Source organism: Centroberyx affinis, unplaced genomic scaffold (genome assembly GCF_046629955.1).
Source record: "Centroberyx affinis isolate AG114_WGS23_722 - 3 ecotype Tasmania unplaced genomic scaffold, CSIRO-AGI_Caff_v1 ptg000637l_1, whole genome shotgun sequence".
Classification (NCBI taxonomy): domain Eukaryota; kingdom Metazoa; phylum Chordata; class Actinopteri; order Beryciformes; family Berycidae; genus Centroberyx; species Centroberyx affinis.
The window spans coordinates 372,893-395,000 of record NW_027279263.1 but is presented as its reverse complement, the minus strand read 5'-3'; the positions used below and the strand labels follow the sequence as shown (position 1 = coordinate 395,000).

Genomic DNA, 22,108 nt, shown 5'->3' with positions numbered 1-22,108 from the left:
TTGGTGTATCTGCAGTATCTGTCATTCAGTTTCTTTCTCAGTACAGAGAGTAAAGCTCTTACGGTATGTACTCCTCTGAAGCGTGGCCCTGTGGGATGGACACTAGGGAAACACAGAAAACAGAAAACAGTTAAAAAGCATCACTTTACTGCAGTTTTCTGTCCCTGGGGGTTTGGGGCAGCAGGACTGTGTAAATAAGTATAAAGTGACCATGGAGAAAAAAAATTAACAATATTATAACCCTTTGTATTTGCTAAATATATATAGATGTACTTTTAAAGACATCACACATCCCAAATCATCAAGGTTTAATGCTAAGTGAGTAAATTCCACTTTATCAGGGATCAATACAAAAGACCTTTCTGTTTTTTTTTTTTTTTTCAAAATTATGGTTAGACTGATATAATGAGCTGATATTGGTCTTGTATTAAAAATCAGATCTGGTCCGGTCAGTGTCGTCCACATGATGCAGCTTGATTGATTACATATTTGTTCCAGAATTGATCAATACAACACTGGCTGTCTATGGGAAGACCTTAACCTGAACTGACGTTTTGACCAAATGCCACACAAGTTTGCATGAAGGAGAAGAAGGAGAAAAAGAAGAAGGAGAAGTTGAAGGAGAAGAAGTAGAAGGCAGCGAAGGAGAAGGAGGAGGGAGAAGAAGGGGGAGGAGGAGGAGGAGAAGGAGAAGGGGAAGGAAAAGAAGGGGATGAGAAGAAGGAGAAGAGGAAGAAGGATAAGGAGAAGCGGAAAGAGGAGTAGAAGATGGAGGAGAAGAATAAGGAAAAGGAGAAGACGACAAAGAAGGAGGAGTAGAAGGAGATAAATTCATGATTACTATGACTATACTCCCGTGTTTCAGTGGAGAGTTTTAGCGTTCCATGACGTTCTAATGTTGTTTCAGAGGCTTTTCCACCCTGATGACAGTAAAACTTTGGTGGAAACACTGAGTACTTGGAATTTTTATGTTTTTTTTTTTAGCATGAACATGGTCAAATTTTCAGATACTGAATATCAGCCCAAAATATTGCAGTTTTATCAGTTTTATCAGAGTTAAACTGCCGCGTGGCGCAGCACTGAGGCTCGTTATTGAAAAGCGCCGTCCCACCCATAGGGCCTTTGTTCCCACAGTCGAGGCAGACGGAGGCCAGCAGGACCAGGGAGACCAAGACGACGCAGGCCAGGAACCAGACGAACAAAGAGACCTCCATGGTTCACCTGAGGAGGAGGAGACAGGATGATGATGTCACTGCTGGAGTCCATTCACCTGCAATTCAACCCAATCAGTCCGGACACCACCTTCAATATCAAAAACAAGGAAATCTATTGCCATAAATAGGCGATTATATCCTATTTATTAGGAATATTTACTAGTGTTATGTGAATGGTAGGTTCAGTTTACATCTCGAATTGAGCTGACCCTGGTTACAGCCATGCCATCTTGGTGTTGGAATTTTCCTTTTCAAATATTTATTTAAATCTGTCACTGCATTACAAAAATGCCAATATTTAAATCTTTCAGCCATAAATGCACTAGAAATCCAACACAATACAAATGAAACGTATGTGTGTACAGGGGGTGTTACGCTACAGTACATTAAAAATGTGTTATTCAACTTCTCTTTGCTCAAATTAGCAAGCTTTTTTAGTTAGTTTGCTAGGGCTGAAAATGTGAAAGTTTGGCTTCATTTGATAAAACAAAAATAAAACTATTTTGAATAAAAATAGGTCAGTACTGTAAATTGTATCTCTGACAAAAAGGACCTCAGACATACAAAAACATATTTACAAATTTTACATAAAGTTTCTCTGTCAAGAGCCTTCATAGTCTTGGTGACAAACAGTCAGTTGGTGAGTAATGGATTCATGATCTGTAACAGTTAACACAGTGCTCAGGTCACATGTGCTGCTCAGAATGGGAGGAGAAAGGAAGAGGAAATTAGATTATTAGATTATCAGATTAAGATTAAAAACCAGAAAGTTTCATCCCTTGAAATAATGGTTAATCACAGCTATGAAGGATCATAAGTGTAATCATATTTTTCCTTTTAATATTATATTTCTCAAGTTTAGAGGCAAAGTAATCCCAACATTACTACTACTGATTTGGTGTAATGCAGCAGATTACATTACTAATTACAAATTTTAAAAAAGTAAATGCTAATCTGTAACGTATTACATTTGGAGAACGTCCTTTCCAGCCCTGACAACAGCTAAAGACGCATTCTGGGAAGTTACAGACATGAAATTTGAAGAGTTTCATCCAAAATGAGCGATCCAGCATCTGAAAAAAATATGACACTAAATTAACCTAGTTTATAGTTTATATATTCCTTATAAAATAGCAAATTTACTTTAATATCAACACCAGATGAACACAAGGAAGCAACGTTTCATCTCAACCTGTTGAAGCCTTGAGAATGAAACTCTCTACGTTCTCATGGTTCATAAGCTGGTGGTTATCACATAGCTGCAGGTAATAAAACGGCACACAGAAGCATTGTGGGAACATGATGATCTAAACCCTCATCATGGAGGAGTGTTACACAGGAAGAAAAACCATGTCACACGTGGTCCGACCGACTCATTTTCCTTCCTGTATGAACCTGATGATCTCTCACACTGTCTGATCACTGATCGATCAACTTCAGCTCCCTGTATGTGGAGTCACAGAGAACACCTGCACCCACCCCACCCCCCCACCCCCCCACCCACGCATACACACACACACACACACGAACTGCAAACCTCAATGTAAGCAGGACAGAAATGGTTCACAGCCGGTTTTACTCCAGTGCAAATCAAACCACACATACTAGACCAACTCTTGATAATTTAACTCGAACGCAAAAGCTTCTGCTGCAGCGTCTACAGAGTGAACCGAAAGCAGTTTCCCCACTCCCACTCAAAACTGCAACGTAAATGGCAGCCATCTTGTGTTTTCTGGCTCCATCTTCAAACTCAATAAGGAGTGATACTCTTTCAAAACAGAACATAAAAGATAAAATGCAGCAGGGACATGCTTCTATTTGATGCAGCTGCCCAATGGAAGGGAAGATGGAAGAGTCAAGGAAAAGAAGTGTGTGTGTGTGTGTGTGTGTGTGTGTGTTGAGGAGAGAAAGGGAGGTTATTGTTAAATAGTTAAAGTGAAAGAGGAGTCTCTGGCCTTGCATCACATCTCTCCCCAGCAAACATCTTGACATTGACAGATGTTGATACGACAACCTGCACCAACATTAAAATACATGTAAATATAAAATGTTGAGAGCTGCCTGCATCGTTTTGTGAAATCAAGAGCTAAATCTCTCTCTCTCTCTCTCTCTCTCTCTCTCTCTCTCTCTCTCTGATATCAGCCTGAAACAATCCTGTGAAAAAAAAAACACATCTGTGCTCGTTTGGGTCGCCGTTCCGCTCGGCCACGTCCCGCACGTCGCCTGTCCGTCTGTCAAATGCATTCTGGGTATAAGTCCGAGGGGCAGTGTCTCCCACAGGCCGCAAACTAAACCTGAGCAGACGAGAGACGAAGAAGAAGAAGAAGAAGAAGAAGAAACAGACTTACCTACACCTGAGGAACGGCACTTAAAGAAGAAGAGGAGAGAAGCTGAGCGGCAGAGAGGAGGATCTGGATCAGTGGAGTCTGTGCTGGTCTCTCCAGTATCTGTGCTGGTCTCTCCAGTATCTGGACCGCGGGAGGCTTCTACTGTGACCAAACATCCGGCATGTCTGGAGTCTCTCCCTCACTGACGGACAAACCTTCCCCCTTTCCTCGAACTTGCAGTTTTTTCCCCTTCCTCCCTGCTGTCTAACCTGGCGGCCCTGTGCACCTTCACTAAACTCGGCGACCTACTTGGTGCTTTCCTCCACCCTTCCTCCCCCCCCCCTTCTCGTCAGAAACTCTCCTACTCCGTCATCGCTGCACCCAACCACCACCTCCAACGAGCCTCTCTTTGAGTCGACTCGTTCTCACACGGCGGGTTTCGCTTCACCTCCCGCCACAGATATTTGTGATCTTTCGCCGTCTTCCTCAAACGGCTCCTCTGAGAGGAAAAAAAAAAAAAAAAAAAAAGGCCTCTCAGATTCACGATGAAACACATGGAAGACGAGGAGAGAGAGAGAGGGAAAAAAGGGGCAAAAACTGGACAAGTGATTTCAACAGATTTCACACCATCTTTGATTCAGTAGATGAAGGTGTCTAGCAAAGTGTCAAGAGTTCTCCAGCAGTTGAAATCCCTTAAAAACAATCATAAATGCCTGTTTAATGTTTGTTGGAGTGAACACTGATGTGTGGGTGATTAAACTTCTCTTAAACTTCCTCTTTTACATCGGTCGCCACAACTCTGGCAACTGGGCGCCGAAGGGAGAGGGGGCCTGCAGCTCAGAAGCGCAAAATGTCAAAAAAACGCATTTCGCACAAACACCTCTACCAGTGGAGGTTGTGCCATCACACCTCGGTGCAGATGGCGGAGTTAAGGCTGCAATACTGTGTGAGCGTTGCTGCTGCAGCCGCCGCGCTGCGACTCAACATCCTCCCACCTACTAACAGGAAACCGCACCGAGGGAAGGAAGCCGAGTCCTCCCCTCCTCTCCTCTCCTCTCTCGGCCTCTTTTCTCCTTCTGTCAAGAGGAGAATCAGACAGCAGACGAGAGAGAGAGAGAGAGAGAGAGAGAGAGAGAGAGAGAGAGAGAGAGAGAAGAGGGGGGGGGGAGCAGAGAAATCCCCCCCCCCATGTTACTAAGAGAGAGAGAGAGAGAGAGGAGAGATGAGGGGTAAACCCAGCTGTGAAGAGGCTGGAAAAGACCAAGAAATACCTGGAGGAGATTTTGGTCAGGTGTCTTAGTTAATGCGAATATGACGCATGTTTTGCACACAATTTACTTTCTTCATATTCTTTCTCCCCTTGTCTACACTGCATATCATACATATTTTTATAGTTTCTTTCTCATTATGTTGTATTGAAGCACTGCAGACCCTCATAACGCTGTAATATCTTCTTGACACGTTCAAATTGTCAGCTCTATTATGTTTAATGCCCTCCATGTGCTCTAATCTTATTTATACTCTGTTTCTCTTTGGTGTTTCCTATTACTTTTGCTGCTGTAATGACCCAATTTCCCCCCTTATAGATCATTAAACTGTCTTATTTTATCCTCCACATGAAAGCCAAGTTGGTGAAGCATGATAAACACCCAATAAGTTCATTCTCATCGTTTAATGGTTCACAAAAAAAGATTAGCTAAAATAATTTGAGGTTAACAAACAAGTTTCATTACTAACAATCATTTAAAAGCTTTGTTTTTTTTTCTTTAAATAACCATTATAATACAAATTTTTTTGTATAATGTACTCTAACTGTCCTCACTGGGGCAAAGTCGAGCTCGTTTCCCCTCAGACAACTTGGTGAAGCACTTTCAACCCGATTTAGCTTCCCGGTAGTGACATCAGTATCTCCGACCCGAAAAAAAGAAAACCCAAACAGGCCAGAGGGGAAAAAATAGATTTGAAAAAGGTTTCAGATCTTTGAAGAGAAGGTTTAACTGTTCAGGTACTTGAACTACACTTGAAGTCCAACCTCATCCACAGGATTAAAAAGGTAAACCAAGCACTTTCATCCTTCTTCAAATATCGGAAACATTTTCAACTATGTTGCCCTTGTCTGGACCCAAATATTGCAGAAGAAAAAATTAACTGGATAAAAACAGTAGTATACTAGTAAAAGATGAATGGGGTGAATAAAAACCATAGCAAGGCAACAGATTAATTCCCTTCCCAAAACAGCTTGGATACTTCTCTATTATTATGGTCAAGTCAAACCGTCTGCTGGACACTTCCCATCCAACAAACATGCAATTTTATGGATAGTGTTACTTTTAAAAACAAAATAATTCAAACATATACAAATACTTGGTTATGAAAAGCGATTAATAATGCTTCTCCAATATATATATATATATATAAAAAAAAAAACATTGCTCAAACAAGGACTTGACCATCGCCTGCTTTTGGTTCCGCTCTTGTAAAATATATGTGGTTATACTGAAGATTATGGATTATGTTTACAATCTGTGCTGCTTTCATTGACTTTCAAATGACTGGCTGGAAGGGATACTTGCTGTGTGTCTCTGGCTGATTCCAGATCAGCTGGTTTCAACACAGAGCATCAACCCAAGAGTCCCACTGCGTCCGGAAGTAAAAGGTTTTGTCAGTTTGGAGACGGTAATGAAGTCTGATGCGGCGTCTTGATGAGAGGCTTGAAGCTGAAACCGTCCCGCAAAGTTTTTGTCGCTCCACAACAGGCGGCTTCTTCTCCGGAAGTCTGTAGTGCTTTCTTTCAGCTTCTCATCTGCTCTGCAAACATTTCCCATAAGATCCTTGTTGAGCTTACTTCCATATTTGAACAGGGAAAAAAAAAAAAAAAAAAAAAATTGTCCGCAAAGTCCGGAGAACTTCTGCAGCGCGAAGGTTATAAAAAGCAACGCTGACAAAAATGTTAAAAATAAATTCTTCTAAAACTTCGGTCCGAACAGCGCGCACAGTCCTAAAAAAACACAGCTGCATGATGGGCCATGCTGAATGCGAGGGGCCCAATCAGCATGCAGCTCTCCCAGAGGAACCTCTGACATCAGGGTTTCTCTCATCAAATCAGAACGCTGGATACTGGCACCCTGGTGGACCGGCCGCTTTTGGGTACAACGATTGGTTCATCATCTGCAAAGAGAGAAAAGGTCTTTCATTCCGCTTCTCTATAGCTGGGGAAACACCGAAACCATTTTATTTGCTACTGACATATTGATCCCAAAAGTTAAGCATTGGCTGATATCTGTTACTAATCTGATCGCTTTTGCTGAACAATAAAATATGAAACCATTACTGTAGGTCACTGGAGAGAAATTAGAGAGATCCAGCATCCCTCAGCATATCAGAAGAAAAAAAATCTTTGCTTTGAAATCTGACACTTAGCTCTTGGTATCAGATTTTGGTATTGGGCACAAAACTTTCATACGGACACTGTGTTCCTGTACTGTATAACCAGTATCAGTGTTGGTGCAACTCGCTCAGCCTCATATGCAGCGTCTCACAGCCTCACCTGAAGGGACGTAGTTCTCGGCGCGATGGCGGTCGTTCTCGATGAAGAGGGCGGTGGCCAGGAAGAAAGCCCCGCCCCCCACCGCCACGAAGGAGCAGAGCAGCAGGGAGAGCTGCAGGGAGCGGAACTGCCACAGGTACGAGTCCGTCTTCCTCAGGGAGTCGGACACCTGCCGCAGACAGGAGGAGGACAGGGATAATTGAATAATGGAGGTTTGATTACAGCGACGGAAAAGCTACAGTACTTGAGGATACTTGAGTACGAGGTAGCGGATTTAACCTGTCATGTTCCCCTGCTGCCCTAACGTCAAATCCTAAAAAAAAGCCACAAACTGAATCTGCACCTACTAGCCTAATACTGGCTGGTCATGCAACAACAGGGGCGCCCAGGTACTAGATGCAAGGAGAGCTAAAACTCACAAACGGAAGAAGAAAAAAAAAAGAGATTTTTACATGCAAAATTTTAATTTTATTCTACATATGATCAATAAACGTGCTCAACTTGGAAAGTCGGATTTTGCTGGAAATCTGCTAAGGGGTACAGCCGGCCGTGCAACACAGCAATCTGCTGCGGATTGATTTATGGCACAAAGGGAGATTGCTTTGTGGCACAAAACAGGAAGAGGTTCTGGTCTTCCAGAGCAAACGGAGCTAAAGCTTTCAGAGTTTCTGGCAGCAGATGGTGGAAGGAGGGAAAGTAAGATGAAGAAAAAAAAAAAAAAATCACTTCCGACATGAAAACCTCTGACAGAAGAAGCAACATGATGCCTGACAGGAAGTAACGGGGAAATATAGTCTGAATTTTGTGAAACACTCGCACTAAGAATACCACAGAGTGAGATAGAGGCGACCAGTCGTCTCCACTGTGGTCTCATTATTTACAGCACTTACGGCATCACACCTAATCTATCATATTGAAGTAAAAAAAAATGGTACATGTAGCAACTCTATGTCAAATGTCAAATTCCCCACACAGAGAGAAATAATGGTCCTTAACTGGTTCTTTAAAAGGCTGTGTGGAACCATCGGCTACTAAAGAACCACTTTATTTAGTGGATGATTCTTAATGCTCCTCATACGGTTCTTTGGGATATCAAAAAGGTTCTTAATTCTTATTTTAGTTATTGGACGGTGGGTGATGGCATACTGTATATTTGGAAAATAACCATAACCAAACCCCTCCATGGTCCGAGGGTGGGTGGTCAACTGCCTGCAAGCTATACTGTGCAATTGAAAAATGAGGCTATGCAACGGCAATTAAACAAAAACACAATGCAGGTTGTCTAAGCAGAGGAGTGCAGACGGTTCTTTAAAGAACCTCGGTCTCAAAGGTTCTTTGTGGAACCAGCAATGCTTCTTCTGTGGCATCGGTTCCAGTGGGCACCTTTGTTTTTCTGTGTGCAGCATTTCCAAATAATTTGCATGATAAGAGCAGAGTATTTCCATGAGCTAACATTTACATGGCCTGGCACCGTGGCTCTGTTCTGCGACTGAGAAAAGGTCACAAGGAACAAATAAATGTGAAAACAGCCGGTGCCCACCATGAGAGAGAATAATCTGTATGGAAAAGGGCTGAGAGGTTTCATTTTGTTTCATTTTGTTTGACGCGTTTGTAAATAACAGTGTGAGCGGAGCTTAGATTTTCTGTTGATGCAGTTTGAGTTTCTCTTTTCTCTGTCTGTTCAGCCATGGTGGCTATCGCTGCTCATGCTAACTACCCAGTTCTTCTTCTTCTGTTTGTTCCAAACAAACCGGAATCGTAAAATACGTCAGACATTGACTGTTTAGAACAGCAAATGGAAAAGCTTCATGAACTGGATACAGATTATTGTGTTATATCGATCAGTGACAGAGAGTGGCAGCAAAACAGACATGAAAATGTCGCCGATTATTACTTTTAAAATCTTTTAAATTTTTTTTAACTTTGATTTAGATTTAGTAACCAGCAATTTGAGAGGGTGTATACACTTGATATGTCTCCGTAGATGGATATGTGTAGTCATTTGTCTAAAATGTGGTTTTCATGGTGTCTTTACGTGAGGTTCTGCTCTCCTTAGCACGAAACTGTGAAATGTCATTTAAATGTCATTACTGACAAGGCAAAACGAGTTCCTGTACAGATTGTACACTTGGCAAATAAAGTTTGTCTGATTCTGATAAGGAGCAGAGACAGATAGTGTGTGTGTGTGTGTGTGTGTGTGTGTGTGTGTGTGTGTGTGTGTGTGTGTGTGTATTTCCAAACATGACTTACCACTCCTATGAGGTACGGACTCCCTGCGTCTCCCAGTAGATGGGAGAGAACGATCTGGAAAGCCTCGGCTGTGGAGCGGCGAGTAGGAACCACCACGTACTGAGGGGGAACCGGTGATTGAGAGTGAAACCATGGTTGTAGCAGCATGACTAACATAAAACCTTTTGAATTTCAATGAAGAAAAAAAACAGAGAAACACCAGCGGTTCTAAATGTGGGGTCCGGGGACCACAGCAAAATGAGAAACAGTTTATGTCTGAGTAGATTCATTTCATTTTGTAAAACTGATGAAGCGTCTTTAACTCTTCATTTTAAGTCCAGTGGATTTTGTTTCTATTGGTTTTTTTGGACAAGTAATGTCTTAATTTCACTATAATTTCATTCTTTTGACATTATGCCAATCAGAGAATGTAAATATGTCAATTCTAATCGTGGGTTTCACTCTCACTACTAAATGACAATACTAAATCAACAACAACTAAAATCTTCCCAATCTGCCCTGTAGCATGAAAACATTTCAGACAGCCAGGACATTCTGTTACCCCACAAATATAGCAAACCATACACACTAACTATACAGACTATATGATCCTATATGAGGAAGACATGATGAAACAAGAGAGAGAAACTTCTCACCAGTAGTATGTCAGCCACTATGGCCCAGTTCATGGACAGGAACGTCTCTCCCAGGAAAATGAAGACCTGAGGGGGAAAGACACAAAACACATCAGAGAAACATCATGTCTATCTGCTAAAATCACATTTATATTATTATAATTATACTAGTGCTGAAACGATAAGTCTATTAGTCGATCGACAGAAAATGTATTGATTATTTTGATAACCAGTTAATCATTTTAATCATTAATCAAGTAAAGCTGGCTACAGCTTTGAAGATTTGCTTCTTTTCTCCATTTCATATAATTATAAAATGAATACTTTTTAGTTTTTTTGCCGTTTTTTTTGGCTGCTGGTCAGACTAAGTAAGCAATTTTAAGAATCACTTTGGGCTCTGGTAACTTGTGACGGGCATTAGTCATTTTTTGACATTTTATAGATTAAATGATTAATCGAAAAATAATTAGATTATTCGATGATGAAAATAATTAAACAAATTAATTAGTTAGTTGCAGCCTTAAATTATGCCTGCAGTTTCTTCTACATAATCTCTTTTTTAGTGTCCCATGGCCTAAGTGTTTCAGAGCGTTTTCTACCCTGACAGGAATAAAAATCGACCTTCAAACACCCATTTCGGTCCAGCTTCACTCGTGACTTCTTCATTGGTAGTTTGTAATATTGGTGATCTAGGAAGTTTACGCCACAATCAGACTGGATAAGAGCGCCAGATAAACGGCTAAAATGTAAAAATGTGAAGAAGAATGCGAACTCACGTAGGTGGCGATGGTGCTGGCCTGGGCGAAGACGATGGCCAGGTAGAGGAAGGGCGCGGACAGCAGCAGGCCGGCGGCGCAGACCAGCGGGTCGGCCCGGGGCGTCCTCTTCCTCAGCTGCCGACTGGCCTCCACGCCGCTGGCCACGCCCAGCACGCCCGTCACACAGGTGATGATGCCGAAGTACAGGCTGCCGGGAACAAAGACACAACCGGAGCGGGGATCAGACGCTGTTCTCTGAAAAACTACGGAGAGCTGTGAACATACCGCCCACACATGATGCAGTCCACCTTTGGGCTACTCAGTAAGTTTCAGAGTAACAAAGTTAGCCAGTTTTATTTTAATGTAAACTTGTTTTATCTGACATTTTATCCAATGAGCTTGGAGTGACCATGTTTTTTTGTTTTATCTTCAGATTGCTTTTATCACCTTTAGTTCTGATCTGTTTGTGTGAAGCGCTTTGTAACATTTGTTTCGAAAAGTGCGATATAAATAAAGCATTACTATGATTATAACAAAGTACATTTTGTAGTGTCATTTGCATTGTCCGTTTGTCTTTTCTTTTTGGTATTTGTGGTGCCTCACTGTGGAGCAGTGGTTCTCAACCTTTTTGGCTTGTGACCCCTTAAAATGAAGCAATGTGAACAGTTCACAGTTCATCCCTCATCCCTTTTCAGTTTGTCTCATCTGATTATCAGAGGAGGCCTAGAGGCTGAAACCTATTCAGTATTTCACAAGAAAAAATTACACATGATAATAAATCTCTATAGTAGAAATACGTTTTTTTTCTTGTCCCATAAATCATCTCGCGACCCCCTAGAATTATCTCATGACCCCCCTGGAGGGTCCCGACCCCGAGTTTGAGAACCACTGCTGTAGAGCGTCTTATCACAGTCTCATCAGCAGTCTGGGATTCAATCAACTCTGAAGCACTGAGGCGGCTGCCTTCACTATGGAAAGGGGAATTTACTGTGGATGCCAGTGGTGGATTAGGGTTCAAGCTTTATGGGATCCTGAAGGCTGATACTGATATTCTTTTGGACTGAAGCTGCCAAAATCTAATATTTTGTGCCAATACTCAATATGTTTACCTTTGGTCAATTTAATGCCAAAAAGCATGATGCCAGGTATTCAGTGTTCAGTGAATTTTCCTCTTGGCAGGCTGAAACAGCAGTTTGATCACGGGACACTAAAACTCTCCAGTCGGGGTATATTTAGCTTTTTGATACTATCTTTAGGACCAATTTAACAGCCAGAATACACATAACAGACTATTTCTGACAGAGCAGAGCTAATGAAGGCTCTGAAAGTAAACTTGAACAGTATAAGAAACAGGACATTAAACTAGTAAATGTGTAGGGACCTGATGTCCAACCGTGTTTTCTAAATCAGACGTGAAGAAAGCAATTATAGTGATCCTGTCCTGTATTTATTTAAGAGTGGAGCATGTGGGTCAGACTTACTGTGACTAACTGGAAGTACAAGTAATGTAATACAAGATAAGAAAAGAAAACCCAGAGTACTGCTGGTGCCCATTCACATGTTTTGGTGAACTATTCATGGCATTTGTTTTATTTCGTTTGCGTTACTTTCTACTACCAATATAATCAATATAACCCAACTGGGAATCCATCTAAAAGCGTAGTGATGTGGTGTAACTGAGGGTTTGGGGTTCAATTCCAAACAGGGCCACCCATGCTAAAAATGTATACATTCGTGGTTGTGTGTGGATGCTGGTTACCTGTCTGACGTGTCGCAGGGCCCCTGCACACAGGGAGCCTTCTCCCCGGTGAAGACGGCCGCTCTGAAGAGGAAAGCCGGAGCCCAGAGCGCCAGAGAGCCGGTGACAAAGGCCACCGCTGTGAAGCCGAAGGTGGACAGCACAAAGCTGGGGCTGCAGAGGAAACAGAGAGAAAGATCTTAGCAGCATTTCCCGAGGACTCTTTATAAGTGCTACGCTGATACAGTAGGAAAACAACCACCACTACTAGAGAAAATGTGGGGGAATTTTGGTCATTATCAAGTTAAATGTCTATTTACAGCAAATACAAGTATGCAGCAATTAGTGGAATTAGTGAATTTTATCATGATGTACCTAAATAAAGATTTTATTGCTGCAAACCTGCATAAGAACTAAATTTAGGATCAAAACAGAATCTTTTTATAGGAAAGATGTTAAAGCAGACAAAGACTAAACCAAAAACCGAAATGAACCAAGCACCCTCCCAGGAGATGTGACCATTTCCACCATTTTAATCAAGAGGCTGTTGGAAAATAAATGCCTTGTTTGTTCAATTTGCCTTGTTTCACTTTTCTGTAATACATTCTTTGAGGCAAACCAACAGACTAGATTCACCTCAGCAAAGGCAAACGCTGCAAAAAGTTACACCTGAACACCTGACAGGAATTACATTTACTACTCTATTAGTTATAACTCTATTATATTATAACTTAACACACTGATGCCAGGGAAATAACTACACTTCTCCTCTACTGTAGTAAAAGGCCTTGGAGCTGATTTCACTGTTGCTGAGGGTCTGAACCTACTTCCTGCACAGGGCCTGCATGTCTGCCAGCCAGCTGGTCCGGTGGAGGTGATGCTCGGGTCGGGCTTCGATGGCTCCTCTCTTGGGCTCCTGCACCACCAGCAGCAGCAGAACCACGGCGACCAAACCCAAGGCTGGAGTCACCTGGGGAGGAACGGCACCGTCAGCAGAGACCCAGGGAGTTCTATGAGGAGTTCTGATACAGATCATCGAGAGCCACGGGTCTGCAGGTTTTCACACTACAGCAGCCGATTTCTCTGATCCTCACACCTTCAACCAGAGAGGAGGAACTAATCGGTGAAATCAGCTGCTGTAGTGTTTGGTTGGAATGAAAACCAGCATCCTCTTGTATGCCAATTAATTATCTTTAATTAAGCAAATATTTCTATGTCAACATACTTGCTTTCATATAACACATGGGTGGTATTAATTTGAACTCCGTAAAAGCATTGGCGAGTTAAAGTAGTTTCAAGAAAATCAGTTTTTCCCTCATCAGTATGCAAAAAAAAGTGAGCAAAAAATCTAAAGCATAAAAGCAAGTCTATAAAGTGTGTTTAAGAAGTGGTTTTAAACCTGTGGTTCTCATCCAGGTGCCGTCGTGACCCAAGAGTCTGCAGGTTTTCATTCCAGCCAAACACCTTATTATCACACCTTCAACCACACTGGAGTGAAAACCTGCAGGCTCTTGGGTCAGGATGGCAGATGGATGAGAACCGCTGTTTTAAAAACATGTTGGTGAATTTGCTCAGTTAGTCCCTCAGGCTCCACAGTCCAGGAGCTCTGACGGTGAAAGCAGCATCACCTTCAGTTTTCAGTCTAGAGTTATTTATATTTTCGTTCATGGGGTGAATTCACAAAGAGTCTATGAGTGAATCTGGCAATCACACAAAATAACCCTTCCTCCACAACAGCTGAATGCATTGGCTTGCATAGCTATGAGTGGCCGAACACAGAAAACAGGCAGTGTGTTAACAGGAAGAAGGCAAACAAGGTTCAAGAAACTTCTGTGCAGAAGGCCACAAGAACAACATATCAAACTGCAGTAACAACCATTCTTTTTTCCTCAAACACAAACTGCTTGTTTCTGGAGTGTAAATCCAGCATAAATCAGAAGAACTTACCCGCAGAGCCCAGTGCCAGTCCTGTGCCGCCTCATCCACCTTCGACCCCACTATGTAGCCAAGACCACTGACAAAAACAAAAAGATATTGACAAGAAGGTCAAGCCAAGTTCAAGTCTCCTCAGTATCGGATAATAATAGGGCTGGGCGATATGGTTGAAATCAATATCATGATAATCATAAGGATTTTTCCCGATATCAATATATATTACGATATGGCTCATGTATGCAAAATCATGTTAAATAATCAAATGAATGTTCATCTCATTGAACCGAATGGTGATGTTAGGTGTGGTGTCAAAAAAAAATGAAATTTTCAAATAATTTTCCTACCATACCTCATTTTATCAGAGTTTTTAAGTAAAATTTGCTTGTCATCATCAATTTAGACAGTAGAAATGTGTGTCACGATATCAAAATATCTTCATATCATCACGATGATATGATTCCACTGAAAGACGATAAACGATAATATTGAATTATCGCCCAGCCCTAGATAATAACATCAAATTTAGCATTCAGAATCTGTATTGGCAACAAAAAGAAAAAGTGCCACTGAGCATCCATATTACTTCCGAGCGATATTCTTACCTGCCGACTGGAATGGCGAAATAGAAGATGGAGAGCATCTGCGTCCTCTTCTCCTTGACGTACAGGTCAGCGATGATGGTGGGAGCGATGGTGGAGTAGCTGGCCTCCCCGACCCCGACCAGGCCGCGCGTCACCAGCAGAGCCCAGAAATGCTGAGAGAGGAGGAGGGGGGGAAGGAGTGAAAGGGTGAAAAGGAGGGTTATTATGATGCTTTAACAAATCAGTGAATGAAACTGCAGAGGGCAGCAGGCTGAAGTTGCTGATAGCCAATATTTTGTGCTGAAATTCAATATCTTTAATTTGCCAGCCAAATCTCTATTCAACAAAATATCTACCGAGTCAGACCAGAGGAAAGTTTGATCACAAGGAACAAGACAACATTTCACTCACATCCTGGGGTGTGTAGGAGCTGGCGAGCGTCACCAGAGACCAGAAGCCGATGCCAACACTCATGATCAGCTTCCTGTTGTACCGATCGCCCAGGTAGCCGAAAAACGGAGCCAGGAACATGTAGCTGCAAATGAAGACTGGAGGGGAAAATGAGCATGCACATATTATTAGAATAGGCTTTTTTCCCCCTTTAAAGAAAATCCAACACCAGAAAACTCACTGCGATGCCAGTTTGAAACTACTAGAATTTACATTTGCATAGGATCAGCATGATCAAAGCACCTTTGTCTAAAACAAAATACACTTACTTACACAATTACTTCACAAATGATAGACTTGACAGAATCACAATCACACAGGGTTAAAAAAATTAATGACAACCTCAGCAATTATTACAAATCCAGCACTAATCCCACACAAAAAGATACATTTCCATACTGAATGTGTGAAATGAGTTTATCTCCTTCAGATAACAGAGGCAGATAGAGCAGAGAAGGGCATGGTCACTCTCAGCTGACTAATGGACACTGTCACAGTTACAATACTATAAGACTGTAGAAGAAAACTCAAATCAGCAGCTCAGTTGTGATGATAATGAGTGTGTTGGTGAAGGCTGTACATTAGTTTTTTTTTTATGTCTCCTTACCTGTTTGGAGCAACCCCGATTTCTCATCATTAATCCCAAAATAATTCTCAATGTCAGGAAGAACACCTGGTGGGGGAAACGATATTGGATAGATTTTACTTTTAGAACCAACCATATTCACAGAGATGCATGCAGAACACAACTTCAACATACAGAATTCACAGTTACAAGATTTTGGAGGCGTTAGAAAATGTTGCTTTCTGAATTCCCTTCCCTTTGGTCATCTATCAATAAAAAAGTGCTTTTATCTACTTTGGGCGTTTGCTTTAATCTGCCTAGTAGTAGAGGAACAAATCTCCAAAAAAGGCTTTAGTTTTTGAGATACCCCTACCCGAGGTAGAACAAAGCACAACCATGTTTTTTCATAACTTTAATATGTCTAGTTTTTGAAATGGATGGTTGTATAAAAATATTTTACTGCAAAATTCGTTTATTTGGTTGATGTTTGGATCCTCCCCAAAACCGAAAATAGTGAAAATTTAGGCTTCTCCAAAAGGGACAGAATCTGCTTTATCACATGTATCTCTGGAAATAATGATCAGAATGTCACCAAATTTGGACTGGATGTTCACAGACAGTTATTGCATACAATAAAGCAAATATTTCATCAATACCTTAGTCCATCTTTGAAATGTATACACTTAAACACAAATGAATTATAGGCGGAAATTGAATAGGAAATTAAAAATCCAAAAGGTATGTATATATATGTCTGCCATTATAAAAATAAGGAGACCAATCACCAAAAAATTTCATTTATATGTACCAAAGACTGTTATCTTATCATAAAAGTAGGTTATTTGACTATTCACTTCACCCTCTGATGTCACCAGCCCCTAACAGGTAACTAGTGCAGCCAGCACTTAAAACAGACAAATACAATGGGGCCCTATTGGTGTAAATGTGTGTGTGAGAAGGACACAAACCATAAATTAAAGCCAAAAACTACATACATTTAATGCAAACAGGTTCAATAGACATATCTTTATCATTTTAAATACACTCTTTCTATATATTTTAATGTTTTCTTTGAACAACAATGACAATATACTGCATGATGATAATATGAGCCAACAGGCTGCATGACACAATATTTTCCAAATGATTTAACTGAAAAATTTGACTGAATGAATTGGAAAAATCAAAGATGAATCATAGATTGGCATAATCAATTATATACAGTATAGATATACACTGGGGTCCTCCTAACAGATGCCCTAACAGAATTGTGGATGACGGCATAGTTGCACCCTAGAACTTAAAATGTTGGGTCACATCGTATATCTATACTGTATATAATTGATTATTCATTTAGGATCCAATTTATCATTCATCTTTGATTTTTCCAGTTCATTCAGTCAAAATTTTCAGTTAAATCATTTGGAAAATATTGTGTCATGCAGCCTGTTGGCTCATATTATCATCATACAGTATATTGTGGTACAAATGCACAGAGAGAAAAGATATCAAGCAGATTTGGAAGTCTGGCTCCGCTCTCTGCCACGCTCTCTGCCACGCTAGATTCTGAGCATTTTTAAGTATTTTTAAGTTTTAAAGTGTGATCTGAGTTCGAGTTTTATGCTAGTTTAACCACGCTAGTTTCAGAGCGTCTTTTTAACGGTCAGCTGTTAACTGAGAGGAACATTGTGGAGAGAAACACATATCAGACATGGAGATCAGCGGTGAGGTGGACACTGAAACTGAACTTAAAGTCGAGATGAAATGAAAAATGCATTTTTAACCCTTTTAGATCACATCCCCAGTCGTATTGTGCACCTATTTAACAATATGTGCCAAAAAAAAAAAAAAAAAAATCAATTTCTTTGTACTCTTATATCAAAATCCAATCATGTTTTCTTCCTGTAAAACAAAATATGCCGTGTGCTTACGTAAGCATGAACCAACCAATTTCAACCAATAATATCATGACATACACCCATCAATCATTCTTCAACCTCTAGCTAGCCACACCGGTCATATAAAACCGCACTTCACCGTTTCTGGGTCGTAGCTGACAGAGCAATATGGACAGAGATAGGAAGAGATGTGTGTTTGGATATCAGTGGGGAAAAACCTTGTTTTCATTTCCAAAACAATGTCGCTGAGGTCTAATTCATTCATCTCTCTCTTGTCCTCCTCCTGATCTAACAACAGGTGAGGGAGGTGTGTGTGGAGCCAACAGTCCTCTGTAGCTCTGTATCGCACTAAACTCTAAGCCCCGCCCACTGTTTAGCCGTCCAATCAAATGCGAAGGATTTGATTTAAATCCCTCTTGTAACTGTACACCTCTCAAATATTCTGTTTCACTGGGAAATACATCACAGGACAGAAGCTAAAGACGCTCTAACTTCCGTTTCAGTGGGACTTTAACAAGACTAGGTCAAAACCTAGTATATGGCTGGACCGTGTATGAGTGTGCCACGTGCCACGGCCGACCAATGGTGTACCTAACTCCGCTGTAGACTGTTAATACTGAATAATAGTCCATACATCCATACTGATCACCGTTCCAGCGCGCCCCGTCTCTCTCTCCACCGCTGTCCTCTCCACTGCGCCCACGGCCCGCATTGATCCTCCCGATCCAAGTGGCAGTCGCTCTGCTACCCATCGGTGCCGAAAACGCTGTTCGCCGGACACCTGGTGAGCATCGTCGTCAGGACCTCCGCCAAAATCTCGGCCGGATCACTGGGAACAAATCGGCGCCCAGCTATCAGCACTGGCCGGAACCGCGGCCCCTGGAAACTTCGGGAAGGTCGGAAATAAGCCCTCGGTGTGATGAAATCTCCATGCTTGTTTGTGTCTCTCTCTCCGACGGTGATATTATATAATTGTATAGATTCTACTTTAGCTTCAGCTTACATGCATGATTTTGGTCAGCCTGCTTACTGTGTGGGAGAAACGTGCTCCGATCTCAGCGGAGAAACAAGCTGGCGGAGAAAACAAAACTTACATTTCTGGCTCTGTGATCCTATGATGTGCCACGTGCCACGGCCGACCAATGGTGTAACTTGATCACTCAGTCAGTCAGTCAGTCACTCAGTCAGTGACAGACATTCGCGTTTGTAAGGCTGGCCCCGCTGTTGCGGTCCAGCCAAAAACATCAAAGCAGAGCTGAGGACTATGGAGGGGGAGATCCACAAGATACTGGAGCGACAGATGCGGCTAAACACAAGAATGGCCATGTTGGAGACGGCAGGGGCCGGTGATGCTTCCCGTACGGCTGGGGCAGCCATCAACTCCGGTCCCAACGCTGGGTCCGATGAGGATGAGACGCAAGGTGCCCAGGCAGGTGCCCTGGCTACATCTACGCCAAAAAACTCCCGCCTGCTGACCCCTCTGCGCCCTCCACGCCTCAGGCCGGGCACAGTGTTTTTCACCCCTGCACCCGCAGATGGAGCGTGGGTAGGCATATGGCAGAGCCGCAGAGGCGGTAAAGGCCGCCCGAGATCCCCTCCACCTCCACCCCCCGGATTTTACCACCAGTTCTCCGCTCACCTGCATCTTTGTCACCCTCACCGCAGTTAACATCGAACAAGATGGATAATATTGTCATCATCGGAGACTCCATTGTGCGAAATCTGGACACCGCAATTGACCACAAACTTTTTAATGATTTTAAAGTACACTGTTTTCCCGGAGCGAGAGTCTCAGACTTTGATGGAGCCTCTGTCTTAACTGAAGCCTCTCCTCCAAATTATAGTTTTATCTACTCGATACGTGAGGGTAAGAGAGGAGGAGGACTGGCAGCTATTTTTTCAGACATTTTTAAATGCAAGCGTTTACATTTTGGTAGTTTTTCATCTTTCGAATATCAAGCTATTATATTGGAAAGTCAAAAATCAGTGTTGTTGATTACTATATATCGACCACCAAAGCATACAGCTTCATTCTTACCCGAAATGTCTGAACTACTGTCAGTCTGTTTTACTAACTATGATAGGATTCTTATAACTGGTGATTTTAATTTGCATGATGACAACGTCTTGGACTGCAAGGCTATGGAATTTATGCATCTTTTACATTCCTTTGATTTTACTCAACATATTGTTGGGTCAACCCACAACTGTGGCCACACCCTAGATCTAGTGATCTCTAGAGGTCTGAATATTGTTGTTGATAAGATTGTTGATATTAATGTATCAGATCACTGCTGTTTGTTTTTTAACGTGACTGTCGCTGGTCTAGCAAAAAACGATACAGAGCATTTCATTAAAAGACGTTTTTTAGGTCCATCTTTAGCTGCCAATTTCCCTTATCACATACGTAGTCCACCTCTCTCAGCTGAAATCTCATCGATACATGAAAAAGTAAATCACTTCAACTCTATATTAAGATCAGCTCTCGACATGGTGGCACCTGTGAAAACTAAAAAGAAATCACAGATTAAAATAATGCCTTGGAACAATGAGCGAATACGTATGCTCAAGAGGGAGTGCTGTAGAGCCGAGCGAATGTGGAATAAAAGCAAACTAACAATCCACCGAGAGATACTTACAAAATCCATATATGATTATAATAAAGCCTTACGCTGTGCGAGGCAGGCATACTTCTCTAAGATTATCAGTGAAAGCGGGAACAACCCTAGAATCTTATTTTCTACCATCGATCGCCTCTTAAATCCTTCTCAGCTTCATGACCAAATATGCCATGCCTCAAAAGCAAAATGTGAGGAATTTGCATCATTTTTTTATAATAAGATCGTTAATATCCGAGCTGGTATTGTGAATACTGTTGAAAATAAAAAAAATCTGATGTTTAATGGTTCTCCGGGAAACCTGAATTCTTTTTGTACAATTAGTGAAGGGGAACCCTGGATGCAATTCCCACTACTTTCTTTAAGGAGGTCTTAGATCGTTTGATTGGTGATGTACTGGATATTGTAAATTGCTCTCTAGAAACAGGCATTTTCCAGATTCACTCAAAACAGCTCTAGTCAATCTTGATTCTTCTGTTTTGGGCAATTTTAGGCCTATTTCCAACCTGCCTTTTCTGAGTAAGATATTGGAAAAGGCAGTGTTTAAACAGTTGGATGTGTTCTTACACAACAAGATTCATGAAAAATTTCAGTCCGGTTTTAGAAGGGGACACAGTACTGAAACAGCGCTTGTAAAAGTAATAAATGATCTTAGAGTGAGCGCCGACAACAAAAATGTTTCTATTCTTGTACTACTCGATCTGACTGCTGCGTTTGATACAGTCGATCACGGGATACTTCTAAACCGTCTTGAAAATTGGATTGGTCTCTCAGGCACAGCCCTGACCTGGTTTAATACTTGTAGTTAGTCTCGGTGACCATGTTTCAGACAAGCATGAAATTTTTTCAGGTATTCCACAGGGTTCTATTCTTGGTCCTTTACTGTTTTGTCTGTATATGCTGCCACTTGGAAAAATTATTTGTGATCATGGAGTGAATTTTCATTGTTATGCTGATGACACTCAGCTATATTTATCTGTAGCGCCAGATGACACCGATGCCCTAAATCCCTTGATAAATTGCCTATCCAGCATTAAACAGTGGATGAGTAAAAATTTCCTCAAATTAAATGAAGATAAAACAGAAATTCTTGGTACAAATGCACAGAGAGAAAAGATATCAAGCAGATATGGAAGTCTGGCTCTACAGGATAAGCTTGAAGTAAAAAACCTAGGTGTTATTCTTGACACTGAGTTGGATTTTAAATCACATATCAACAATGTTACATTGTTTTCATTTAAGAAATATTGCAAGAGTTAGACCCTACCTCCCACTAGAAGATGCCAAAAAATTGACTCATGCATTTGTCTTCTCTTGGCTAGATTATTGCAATGCACTCTTTACTGGATTAACTAAAAAAAACTATTGATAGGCTGCAACTTGATTTGTACAAAATGCAGCAGCCAGAATTTTAACAAAAACCAGAAAAAGAGAACATATTACACCAGTTCTAGCCTCATTGCACTGGTTCCCTGTAACGTTGAGGATTGATTTTAAAATTCTTTTACTTGTTTACAAGGCCCTAAATGGTTTAGCACCTTCATATCTCTGTGACTGCTTATCTGAGTATGTTCCAAACCGTTCCCTTAGGTCGTCTAGTGCTGGCTTGCTAA

General features: G+C 41.5%; 2 protein-coding genes across 5 annotated transcripts in view; both read right to left on the bottom strand.

The window, feature by feature from the left end:
* lat (linker for activation of T cells) overlaps positions 1-3,834 on the bottom strand; it is a 15,031-nt gene extending 11,197 nt beyond the window's left edge. For 2 of the 3 annotated variants that reach the window (XM_071518863.1, XM_071518865.1), the window contains exons 1-3: positions 3,563-3,834; positions 1,112-1,221; positions 63-102 (exon numbers count right to left, since the gene is read on the bottom strand). In XM_071518863.1, the coding sequence (XP_071374964.1) occupies positions 63-102; positions 1,112-1,214 (143 nt within the window). In that variant the 5' untranslated portion in view covers positions 1,215-1,221; positions 3,563-3,834. The remainder of the gene's footprint in view (positions 1-62; positions 103-1,111; positions 1,222-3,562) is intronic. The other variant, XM_071518864.1, reaches the window with a different exon arrangement.
* Positions 3,835-5,207: 1,373 nt separating this feature from the next.
* Positions 5,208-16,082, bottom strand: spns1 (SPNS lysolipid transporter 1, lysophospholipid). 2 transcript variants are annotated; one of them, XM_071518852.1, is made up of 11 exons: positions 16,022-16,082; positions 15,376-15,512; positions 14,986-15,137; positions 14,396-14,462; positions 13,276-13,418; positions 12,470-12,622; positions 10,729-10,918; positions 9,974-10,039; positions 9,339-9,437; positions 7,089-7,257; positions 5,208-6,709 (listed from the first exon to the last, which is right to left on the bottom strand). In XM_071518852.1, exons 2-11 carry the CDS (start codon positions 15,493-15,495, stop codon positions 6,639-6,641), a joined length of 1,230 nt encoding a protein of 409 aa, XP_071374953.1. In that variant the 5' UTR covers positions 15,496-15,512; positions 16,022-16,082; the 3' UTR covers positions 5,208-6,638. The 2 variants fall into 2 exon arrangements, with proteins under 2 accessions (XP_071374953.1, XP_071374954.1); XM_071518853.1 differs by lacking the exon at positions 12,470-12,622.
* Between the last annotated feature and the right edge of the window lie 6,026 nt (positions 16,083-22,108).

What these genes read in the sequence shown, in the direction of transcription:
- spns1 (XM_071518852.1), bottom strand. Translation starts at nt 15,495, where the DNA reads ATGTTCCTGGCTCCGTTTTTCGGCTACCTGGGCGATCGGTACAACAGG. An exon ending in GCTCCTACACACCCCAGGAT is followed by an intron (nt 15,138 to 15,375) that starts GTGAGTGAAATG and finishes CTCCTCTCTCAG; the next exon opens with CATTTCTGGGCTCTGCTGGT. An exon ending in CCCTGCGACACGTCAGACAG is followed by an intron (nt 10,919 to 12,469) that starts GTAACCAGCATC and finishes TGTTCCCGGCAG; the next exon opens with CCTGTACTTCGGCATCATCA.